The sequence below is a fragment of the Spermophilus citellus genome (assembly GCF_964194105.1).
Source record: "Spermophilus citellus genome assembly, chromosome: 14".
Taxonomy (NCBI): Eukaryota; Metazoa; Chordata; class Mammalia; order Rodentia; family Sciuridae; genus Spermophilus; species Spermophilus citellus.
In genome coordinates, this window is record NC_138194.1 from 60,733,502 (window position 1) to 60,746,108 (window position 12,607).

The following is a 12,607-nucleotide window of genomic DNA, read 5'->3' on the forward strand; positions in this document are numbered from 1 at the left end:
GCAAATGCTAAGAGATGAGGTCAAAAAGTGCAGGGTCCAAATATAACAGAGTCGTGAAACCAGGGTGAGGAATTTGCATTCTGTTTTGAGTGAAATGAGAAACCTTCGATGATGATTTTGAACAGGAGAGTGATGTGATCTGACTTTAAAGAGATGACACTGTTGGGTGGCATGTACAGGACAGAGTGGAAGCAGAAGCCTCTTCAGGATATTAATTCTCTGGTAGTTCAAGGGCAGAAGTGGAGTCTGAAGCAGGTATAGGCTGAGGACTATGAGATGATACAAATAAACCCTTTTAGTTCTGTTCTTTCTACACTGATGTGTAAGTTGAGAGGCTCAAAACAGATGCTGGAGACTTGTTCCTTTAACTTCAATGCCCAGGATGTTGAAGGCAGGGCAGGCCTGGGGCTTGGGGATCTTCAGCTGCTGCTTCCTAAGGAGAACTGGGAAAGTGTGTGTGTGTGTGTGTGTGTGTGTGTGTGTGTGTGTGTGTGTGTGTTTTCACAGCCCAGGGGTCCAGTTATCTCTTTCCTCTCAGTCTTGGCTCTGAGCCTCCTCTCTGCAACTTCCTCTAAGGATCTCTCTTGGGACATGTATCTGGCCAATACTGAAAGATTATATCTCTCACTCACTTTCTGCATATTTTCTCTCCTACTCATGCAGGGTGTGTGAGACAGGGGTTCCAAATGCAGAGTTTTGGGCTTTCTTATGTTCAAATGATGTCATCAGCATAATCATCCCACGATTCTGATTAGATAGCAAGTTTATCATGCAGCATCTTTAATTTCCCAGTGGACATACATATTTTATCCATATGCTTTTTTTTTAGAATTCATAATTAAATCTATTCTTTGGATGCCATACTCCCTGCACTTAAATCTTATCCTCCTCACAACTCAACCCTCAGCCTATTTAGAAATCTCAATTCTCACTAAAGGGTAACTCTGTGAGCTTTGAGATGGTTTGAAGAATGTGTAGTAATTTGATATAACTTATCAATTATTTTTGAGTCCATGTGAAATCTCAGCCTCTTCCCCCACTGTTTGCATTAAAAAGCTCTTTCTAAACTCTCTCCCTTTTGACCTGCTTCATGATTTTAGGTTAGTCTGAAGTGTACTGGGTTGTGTATGTAGTTCCTGAGGCCTGGGGGAACAGTCATGTTAATTTACCAAGTCTAGAGAAGAAGGCCTTTGCAAATTTTGAGTCCCCAAGGAGAGGTGTCTGTTGCAGGATTTTCTGAGAAGATGTTAATTTATATATCAATTATTTATTGGACTTCAGTTCTGTACTTGGTACTGACATGATGTAGTCACTTAAGACTTAATTCATAAAGTCACCAAAGCCTGTTAAATGGAGACAGACTTTCCAACAACGAATATCTCAGCAGTTTATAGGAACTGTGATACACAGGGATCAATGAGGAGACAGAGACATTTGGTAAATGTCTCTGGGAGGGATGGTATTTTAGTTCTAAGGAGAAGATCCAGGTTTGGAGTGAGTTAAAAAGGATACAGCATAAGAAATAATTGTGCCATAAGACACAGACCTGTTGTGAGATCTCTAAATACCTCAGTATGGGTACCAGGTTGGATGCTGGAAAGAGCCTGGGAGATGAGGTCAAAGAGATAGTGGACAAAAGGGAGCCATGAAATTCTTTAAGTTGTATTAGACCATATTTTCATTTTAAAGGACTGCGTAGGGAGCAGAGTTTGCTCTGAACCCAGATAACTACTGCGGTCACTTACTTAATAGGAAATCCTCAATAAAGGTGGGGAAGGGCTGGGGCAAAGGGTAGAATGAAACTGTTCATTGATGGTGCAGATGTGGGTGGAATGGGGGATGGGAATAAAGGATAGATTCTGAAAGGGTTTTTGTACAGTATAGAGCTGATTTATCTATTTTTTAGTGCTTATTAAAATTTGATTCTTTTTTAAAAAATGTATTTTTTTAATTTGTTATTTTTAGTTATACATGACAATAGAGTGTATTTTGATATACATTCATGGAGTTTAACTTCCCATTTTTGTGGTTGAGCTTGATATGGAGTTACACTGGATGTGTATTTAATATATGAATGTAGAAAAACTATGTCTGATTCATTCTAGTGTCTTTCTTATTCCTATCCTCCTTCCTTTATTCCCCTTTGTCTAATCCAATGAACTTCTATTCTCCCCTCCTCGTGCCCTTATTGTGTGTTAGCATCCACATATCAGAGGGAACATTCAGCCTTTGTTTTGGGGGGAATTGGCTGAGTAAAATTCCATTACGTATATGTACCACATTTTCTTTATCCATTCATCTATTGGTTGGTTCCATAGCTTAGTTATTGTGAATTGAGTTGCTATAAACATTGATGTGGTTGTGTCACTGTAGTATGCTGATTTTAATTCCTTTGGGTATATACCAACGAGTGGGATAACTGAGTTTAAATGGTGGTTCCATTCCAAGTTTTCTGAGAAATCTCCATACCACTTTCTAGAGTGTTTGCACCAATTTGCAATCCCACTACCAATGTATCAGTGTGCCTTTTCCCCCACATCCTCTCCAACATTTATTGTTGCTTGTACTCTTGATAGTTGCCATTCTGAGTAGAGTGAGATAGAATCTCAGTATAGTTTTAATTTGCAGTTTTCTAATTGCTAGAGATGTTAAACATTTTTTCATGTATTTGTTGCCCAATTGTATTTCTTCTTCTGTGATGTGTTTGTTCAGTTCCTTTTCCCATTTATTGATTGGGTTATTTGGTTTTTTTTTTTTTTGGTGTTAAGTTTTTTGAGTTCTTTATATATCCTGGAGATTAATGCTCTGAGATATAGAGGGCAAAAATTTTCTCCCATTCTATAGGCTCTCTCTTCACATTCTTATTTGTTTCCTTTGCCACGAAGAAGCTTTTAAGTTTGAATCCATCCTATTTATTGATTTTTGATTTTTACTTCTTGTGTTTGAAGTGTCATGTTGAGGAATTTGGTTCCTAAGCCGACATGGTGGACATTTGGGCCTACATTTTCCTCTAGTAGGCACAGGGTCTCTGATCTAATGCCTATGTCTTTGATCCACATTGAGTTAAGTTTTATGCAGGTTGAGAGATAGGGGTTTTCATAGCATCATTTCGTTTTTCTGCATATGGATTCCCAGTTTTCTAAGCATCATTTGTTGAAGAGGCTATCTTTTCTCCACTTTATGTTTATGGAACCTTTATCTAGTATGAGATAACCATATTTACATGGGTTTGCCTCTATGTCTTCTATAAATTCTGAAAGTTTTAAGAAGGGTCAATTGACAGGACGTAGTGAGAGATTTCATGTGAGTGATGAAGAAAAGGAAATAGTAAAATTTGGAAGAAAGATGAGTTCAATTTTCAAATGTTGGAATTTCAGGTACACATGGGACTTCTAGCTACAGATGCCCAGCAGATAGCCATTAATATGAGACCATTAATACAGAAAGGTATTGATACAAATATCTTAGACTCAAGATTCTTTGAATCTTTGATATATTCTGTCTCTCTGTCTCTGTCTCTTTCTCCCTCTCCTTCTCTCACCTCCTCTGTTATGGTTTGGATATGAGGTGTCCCCCAAAAGCTCATGTGTGAGATAGTGCAAGAAGTTTCAGAGGAAAGAAGTGATTGGATTGTGAGTGTCTTAACCCAACCAGTAAATTAATGCCTGATGGGATTAACTGAGTGGTAACTAGAGGCAGGCAGGGTGTGGCTGGATGAAGTGGTTAGTCAGGGGCATGGCCATGGGGTATATATTTTGTGTCTGGAGCTGGAGTCTCTATCTCTCTGCTTCTTGATCACCATAATGTGAGCTGCTTTTCTCTGCCACCCTCTTCTGCCTCACCTTGAGCCCTGAGGAATGGAGCTGGTCTTCTTTGGACTAAGACCTCTGAAATTGTGAGCCCTCAAATAAACTCTTCCTCCCCTACAATTGTGCTGACCAGATCTTTTAGTCATAGCAGCAAAAAAGCTAACTAAACCACCCTCTGTCTCTCTCTTCTTTCCTTTGGTGCTGGGAATCAAGCCTGGGTCCTCATGTATGCCAGGCAAATGCTCTACTACTGAGCTGTACTCCCTTAGCCCCTTGAATCCTTGATTTCAATAAGCTTCTCAGTCTTCACTTCCTGAAACCATATATACAGTCATGTCTAGATCTTGACATCATCTTCACTTGATCTAAATTTGAAGAATTAAAGTCCAGAATGACAATCTGACCACTGGTTCTTCCTATGTTCAAGCTCTCTTACTACTTTATAGCCATGTCTTTTCACTTAGGTCATTGAGATTTCATGTCCCTCTACTTTTAAAAATTTGTTCTAATTAGTTGTGTATGACAGAAGAATGGACTTTGACATATTATACGTAAATGGAGTATAATTTATCATTCTTTTGGTTGTACATGATGTAGAATCACACTGGTTGTGTTGTCCTATATGTACATAGGGTAATTATGTCTGATTCATGCTACTATTTTTCCTACCCTCATACCCCCTCCCTTCCCTTCACCCCCTCTACCTAATCTAAAGTAACTCTATTATTCCCTTGCTGCCCCCAACATTGAAAATTAGCATCCATATATCAGAGAAAACATTCAGATTTTGGTTCTTTGGAATTGGCTTATTTGGCTTTGTATGATATTCTCTAGCTCCATCCATTTACTGGCAAATGCCATAATTTCATTCTTCTTTAATACTGAGCAATATTCCTTGTGTAAATATACCACATTTTTAATCCATTCATCTGTTGAAGGATACCTAGGTTGGTTTCATAGTTTATCTATTTTGAGTTGAGCTGCTATAAACATTGATGTGGTCATGTCACTATAGTATGCTAATTTTAAGTCCTTTAAGTATAAACTGAGGAGTGGAATAGCTGGGTCAAATGGTAGTTCCATTCCAAGTTTTCTGAGGAAATCTCCATTTCACTTTTCATAATGGTTGCACCAATTTGCAACCAATTTCTTTCACATCCTTGCTAATATTTATTGTTGCTTGTATTATCAAAAATTGCCATTCTGACTGGAGTGAAATGAAATTGTAGAGTAGTTCTGATTTTCATTTCTCTAATTGCTAGAGATATCATATATCTTTGTGTATATTAGTTGATTGATTGTATTTCTTCTTCTGCGAAGTACCTGTTCGGCTCCTTAGCCCATTTATTTAAATTGAGTTATTTGTTTTTTTGGTGTTAAGTTTTTTGAGTTCTTTATATATACTGGAGATTAATACTCTATATGAGGTATACGTGGTAAAGATTTCTTCCCATTCTGTAGGCTCTCTGTTCACATTATTGATTTTTTTTTTCTGAAGCTTTTTTGTTTGAATCCATCCCATTTATTGATTCTTGATTTTACTTCTTGTGCTTTAGGAGTCCTTTATGGTGAACATTTGGGCCTACTTTTTTTTTTAACTCTTGGTTCAATAAAGATTTATAGTGTTATTTTTTTCTTTATCCAATCTAGGCCATAAAAGAGTAGTCCTTTTATTGTTCAGAACATGTAATATACTAATTCCCTTATTTTCTGATATACCAATTCTGCAAGTTCTAAATGTTGGATCTGGGATACTGGGTGCTAAGGGGAAGTGACAATTATGCAGACAGGGACCACCACTAATGTGTGGATTCAGTAGGTTCCTCAGCAATTATGTGTCAAATGTCTGCATATCCCTATCTACCCTATCTAGATTCCTCTTCTGAATCCTATAGCATATTCTAGATCTTCACCACTTTTGACTCTTCCCACACTAACACCAGGCTGCAAAACTTGACTGATAGTCTTTCCATTTCAAAGACAAAATAGAAGGAATCATGTTGGACTCCTTCAACATACAATATACCACTCCTTCAAAGGTATCCATGGGAGCTTTGACACTTTCTTTCCTCTGGCCACAGAGAAGAACATAACTAAAAGATGTTAATATTCAAATATCAGTCTGTGTTCTTGACCTGATCATTTCTCTTTCAGCGATTCCTTCTTTCTCTGCTACATTAATCTTGTGTATATTGTCATTTACTGTCAGTTTTGCATTTGGTATGACCAAAGTACTTGACAAAAACAGTGTAGAGAAGGGAAAGTTTCTTTTGGGTCACAGTTTCAGAGGTTCAGTTCATGGTTTGTTGAGTCCATTGCTCTGGGCCATAGGTGAGGCACAAAATCATGGAAGAAAGGCATGACAGAGGAGTACTGCTCACCTCATTGTGGCCAGGAAGCAAATAGACGGGTAGAGGCTGATGGAAAGATGTATCCTTCCAGGGTACACCCCTAGTTACTTACCTCCTCCAGTGATATCTCACCTACCTACACTTACCACCAGTCAGTCCATTCAAGCTAGGATGGACTGATTAGGTCACATCTTTCACAATTCAATCATTTTACCTATGAATATTCCTGAATTAATACAGGGGCTTTTGAGGGACATCTTATATCTTAACCACAACACTTACTTTCTCCATGCTCAAGACTTCTTTAAGAAAAAAATGAAAACCCTCAATTGAATTTTAATCCATCCTTGAGCTGCCAATTCCTTCTCCAAATCAGATGGGTCAGTGTCTTTTTATGCTCTTCTGCCTTTAAACCAAATTTCACAACTTCAGCACTATTGATATTTTGGGTTTGACAATACTTGTTGGGGCACGATGTACTCAAGGGATGTTAGCAGCATCCCTGGTCTTTACCAACTAGATGCCAGGAGCACTCTCCCTACCAGTTGTGACAAACAAAATGTCTGCCGACACTGCAGGGTGTATGTGTGCAAAATCATCTCAATTGAGACTAAACTCATAACACTGGCTGTTTAAACAGGCATGCACGGAGACTCTGAACAGACCTTGGGAATGTTTCATCATCAGGGGAGAATGTAGCTGATTTTACTACTGGAGTGACCACGATAACAAATAATTTTGTTTTCTTCAGAAGCTATGCTGACAGGAAACCCAATAGTTCTAAAGAGAGAGGACATGAATTTCACTTCCTGGTAATATTCAGAGTGGTCATCAAGAGATCCATGTGGGTTTTAGTCAGCTGTTTTGTCACTGTGGCTAAAAGACCTGACACGAATAATTTTGAGGAGGGAAAGTTTATTTGGGGGCTAATGGTTTCAAAGGTCTCAGTCCATAGACAGCCGACTCCATTCCTCAGGGCCTGAGGTGAGGCAGAATATCTGTGGAAGAGTGTGATGGAGAAAAGGAGCTAAGGACATCTCAAGAGGAAGGAGGGAGGAAGGGAAGAAGGGGGAGAGAGAGAGAGAGAGAGAGAGAGAGAGAGAGAGAGAGAGAGGAGAGAAAGAAAGAAGGAGGGAGAGAATGAGGAAAGGTGGGGGGAGGGAGAGAAGGAGAGAAAGAGTAGGAGAGAGAAAGGGGGAAGGAAAATACTGTGCTCAACAAAGACAAAATATAAACCCCAAAGGCCTGCCCCCAACGACCCACCCACCTCCTCCAGTAACACCAGTTTTCACCCAGTTAATCCCTATCAGGGGATTAATGTACTGATTAGGTTAAATCTTTTATAATCCAAGCATTTTAATTCTAAACTTGCTTGCATTGTCTCACATGTGAGCTTGTGGGGGACACCTCATATATAACCCGTAAAAGTGTGACTTTAGGTTATTGAAACATACCTGTGGCAAAATACGCATTATTGATTTTATTTCCATTAAGGTAACTTCTTTCAGATAGTATTTGTTTGTTTTTTTTTTTTTTACATATTGGAATATTTTATTTATTTATTTATTTATTTTTAATTTTTTATTGGTTGTTCACAACATTACAAAGCTCTTGACATATTTCATACATTAGATTGAAGTAGGTTATGAACTCCCAATTTTACCCCAAATGCAGATTGCAGAATCATGTCGGTTACACATCCACAATTTTACATAATGCCCTATTAGTAATTGTTGTATTCTGCTACCTTTCCTATCCCCTACTATCCCCCCTCCCCTTCCCTCACATCTTCTCTCTCTACCCCATCTACTGTAATTCATTTCTCTCCTTGTTTATTTTCCCATTCCCCTTACAACCTCTTATATGTAATTTTGTATAGCAATGAGGGTCTCCCTCCATTTCCATGCAATTTCCCTTTTCTCTCCCTTTCTCTCCCACCTCATGTCTCTGTTTAATGTTAATCTTTTCTTCCTGCTCTTCCTCCCTGCTCTGTTCATAGTTGCTCTCATTATATCAAAGAAGACATTTGGTATTTGTTTTTTAGGGATTGGCTAGCTTCACTAAGCATAATCTGCTCTAGTGCCATCCATTTCCCTGCAAATTCCATGATTTGTCATTTTTAGTGCTGCATAATGTTCCATGGTGTATAAATGCCACATTTTTTTTTTTTATCCATTCATCTATTGAAGGGCACTGGGTTGGTTCCACAGTCTAGCTATTGTGAATTGTGCTGCTATGAACATCGATGTGGCAGTATCCCTGTAGCATGCTCTTTTAAGGTCTTCAGGGAATAGTCCGAGAAGGGCAATAGCAGGGTCAAATGGTGGTTCCATTCCCAGCTTTCCCAGGAATCTCCATACTGCTTTCCAAATTGGCCGCACCAATTTGCAGTCCCACCAACAATGTACAAGTGTACCCTTTTCTCCACATCCTCGCCAGCACTTTGAATTACAAGCTGGAGAATTCTTTTTATTATGCTTGATGGAATAATAGTGAAAGGACCTGAAGGAAGAAAACATGACTGTAAAGAGAAATGCGTGTCCTCTGAACTGGGGTCAAGTTTGAATGGGGTTTACATATATTGATGCTATTTACATATCTAAGATGCTCATTTTTTAATCTTTGTGAGTTTAGGTACAAATTATGGAATGCTACTGATTAAGACAAGGAGGAAAAAAATGGTTGTGTATAACATTAAGTGCTGGAAGTATCCCTTTTAATTTTAGTAACCCACATTTAAGTATGGCTGCCTTTGGATTCAACTCTCTAGATTGTTTCCTGGAGTGGGATATCACTGGAGACTGCATTAAGAAAGTTAGAATGAATGCCCCTGGTGAAACCAGGACTAAATGTGATAATAAAGAGGCCTTGAACTGGCTTTTTTATTTAGAAGTCTTTTCTATGTTGTACAAGCTTTACTGTAACTTTTGAAATCTAATGACATGGTGCCCTGGAATGATGTTTTAAATCAATTGTTTATAATTTGTTGATGTGCTTGCTATCTGTGCTTGCTATCTTTCAAATCCTGGGCTGAAATCGCAGAAATCTAATTCTCCCATAAATTTTGTGAGATGCTGCATTGTGTCAGAGCCAACTTACCTTGGCTCACAAGAGTAGATTTTGGATATGTCTTTCCAACTCTGTGTTCAGGGTCTTTCTTTCTTCTTCCCTTCTTCTCTTCTTTCCTCCTTTTCCTCCCTCACTTAATATTTCTTTCTCCCAGGGAACTTGTTGACCAGCATAACACTGAAGATAGGTTCAGTCCTATCTTCATTTTATTGTCCTCATTTTATTGCAGAATTCAGGCTCAGAGACATAATTCCATTGCTGAATTCAGGCTCAGAGATGTAATTCCTTGAACAAGTTTAACTTTTAAAGCCACATAAGTTCTTGGGCTCTTCACTGGACATACATGAATGCTAAGACAATCTTTGAAATTTGGAGTATGCTGCATTTCAGAATATTTTTCATCATGCTTGGTTTCCTAACATGTATTTCCAAAATGTTCCCAGCATTTGTGTTATTGAACCCCTTTCTAGCACTGATCAGTTCTGTGACCCTCAGCAAGTGTTCTCAGCCACTCAGTCTGGGGGATGTGACCAGGGACCTTTAAGATCCTGCCCATGGGGCTGGGGATGTGGCTCAGGCGGTAGTGCACTCGCCTGGCATGCGTGCGGCCCGGGTTCGATCCTCAGCACCACATACCAACAAAGATGTTGTGTCCACCGAGAACTAAAAAATAAAAAATATTAAAAATTCTCTCTCTCTCTCTCTCTCTCTCTCTCTCTCTCTCTCCTCTCTCTCTCTTTAAAAAAAAAAAAGATCCTGCCCATTCATGCCAGCATTAAAATTCTTATACTTCTAATGATATCTTATAGAAGATGTCCCATTTTAAAAATATTAATTTAGAATGCCTTAAATAATTCTAGTCTAATTTTATTGAAGATGTAGCTTTGGTGGGGACATCTGTCATTTTGTTCTTATTTTAAAAGTTTCAGAATCTGAAGCTGAAGGAATTCTATTGTGAGGAAAACCCACTTTTCGTGAAGCGACCAGCCATTGCTCTGCAACAAGAGGACATCTGGAGTTTACAGGTGAAGGTTTACTTCATTCACATAAGTCTTCAAACCAAAGCCATGGTTTAAAGTTTAAAAGGTCTTTCTTTTAAAGTGTTCTGGACAAGCCAACAAATGATTAATGTAACATAAGACCATTGGCAATGTGAATCCTACACATAATTTTTTGACTTGCTTACAAAATCCAATGTAATCCTATCTGATTTCCAGAGTGACTAAACACAGAGAAATGGAAATATTTTGTTGGAACAAAAGAGTGGACTTTATTTTCACTTTGGCCTTCTAAGTACTTTTTCCTGTATCATCTAAAGATGCATTTGATTTGTTTTAGTGGGGTCTTTACCTCTTCTATCTCCTTTTCATTTGTCTCCAGTCCTACTGACTGAAAGAATATGACCCAGAACTCATGTTTACTTTAGTAAAACATGATGATTTTTTTTTTGTACTTGTAAGTGAACCTGGGGGCAGGGGGAGAGGAAGGTGTAAACACTGAGTCACATCCCCAGACATTCTTATTTTTTGAGACAGGGTCTTGCAAAGTTGTGGAGGGCTTCACTGAGTTGCTGAGACTGGCCTTGAGCTTGTGAACCTCCTGCCTCAGCTTCTTAAGTTGCTAGGATTACAGGCATGTGCCACCATACCAAGCCCCTCATTGATGATATTAAAAAAAAAGATATAGGAAAGCATAGTAAAGCATTGCATTCATAATTGACAAGTTACAGATTGCAAATCCTCCCATATTTGGGTATCATGAATTTGGACTTCTCCCAGATCCATTTATGTCTTAGCTGAGCATGTAAGGTTGTCATAAGAGTTTCAGGAATTGTATAGGGTTCACCTTTCCTGTTGTAGGAAACAACCAACCTTTTTCAATGGCTTAATTTGTTTTAAAATACATTTCCCCCCTTTTTGTATAAGTCATACATACTAATTACTGAAAACTAGAAAATACAGATGGACAAAGAAGAAACTAAAAATTAGTTATAATATACTGCTTTGGGAAGATTCTTACCATGAGTAGAGAAATTAGAAACTGATAAAAAATACTCAGAATTCTAGTGTGCATAGATATAACCACTCTTCTCTGTGACATTATTGTTCTACAAACTTCCTATGCATACAGATCTGTTTTAAATCAAAGATGAATTCAAACTCTATACATTAAACTTGTTTTTTTCACTTAAAGTATTATGAATTTTTTCCAGTCAGGAAAAGAGATTGACAACTTTTCTGATAGAAATATGATATTCTGTTATGTCATAACATTTTAACTATTTCCACCTATTTGAATTATTAATAAGTTTTGGCTTTTTGGTTTTTATATTTTATATTGTCTAAGGCAACAATGACCATACTCACAGTAAATGTCTAGCTCATGTCCATATCTCCATGAATGAAATTGGTGGGGCAAAGATTTGGATTCTTTTACAGATTAGTTCTTTTCAAATTTTCCTTCTAGAGAATATTTCTATAAAGAATATTATTTCCTACTGTTGTGTGGAAAAAATACTCACTTTTGAAATTCAATCCTAAATCATTGAAAAATTGTAGCTTTCAATTTATTTAATTCCTTACAACCCATTTTTCCTCCTGCATCAGAATAGTATAGAATATTTCCAAATATCAGCAGCTAACACTTATTTATGCTTCCTTGTGAACAAGGCAGGAATTTAAGTGTTCTAAGTATTTAGCAGGAATGGATAATGCAGTTCTTTAATAACACTGGAAAGATAGGAACCATTATGGTCCCCTTTTTATAGAGAAACAGACCGAGAGGTTATATAACCTGTTCAAGGTCACAGAAATAGTGTCTGGACACTGATATCAGGTTAAAGAATTGAACATTAAACTTCTACTGCAATATTGCCTCAGAAATTGGATGAAGGAAGGTGAGGAAAATGGAGACTGGGTAGTCCTGGTCTGAGGAGATTCTGATTTGTGAAGAAGGCTGGATGACTGGGTAACCCAATATGGCAGCAATCTCTCAGACAGACTTAAAGGGAAAGAATGTTGCCAACACTCAGGATGACAGCAATATTTTTTTTTCTAATTTTCAAAACTATAAAGTCCAGAAGCACAAGAGCTAATTTTATATGCACACAAGTATCACGTGTAATATATAATATAAATATATGCTTATATTCATAAGAATTACTATTTTCTTGCAGTATGTGAAATTTTTTGGTATTTAAAAAATATCTCCAAGGATTTTTCTTAGAAAGATGACTTAAATTGATTATAAATTTTATATTTGTACTTAAAGTCACAGTCATTTTGACTAGATTTTTGGTTAATGTTACTGATTAAACTCCCTCCTTTGGGTGTCAAAACATTATAGTTTTGAAATAGTCATGACTTGATAGAGAATTTT

General features: G+C 37.6%; 1 protein-coding gene across 1 annotated transcript in view; it reads left to right on the plus strand.

Moving 5' to 3' along the window:
- The window catches only part of LRRC69 (leucine rich repeat containing 69), a 135,221-nt gene that overhangs the window by 77,411 nt on the left and 45,203 nt on the right, over positions 1-12,607 (plus strand). Inside the window, exon 6 of the mRNA XM_081266853.1 lies at positions 10,153-10,254. Within this exon, the coding sequence (XP_081122979.1) occupies positions 10,153-10,254 (102 nt within the window). The remainder of the gene's footprint in view (positions 1-10,152; positions 10,255-12,607) is intronic.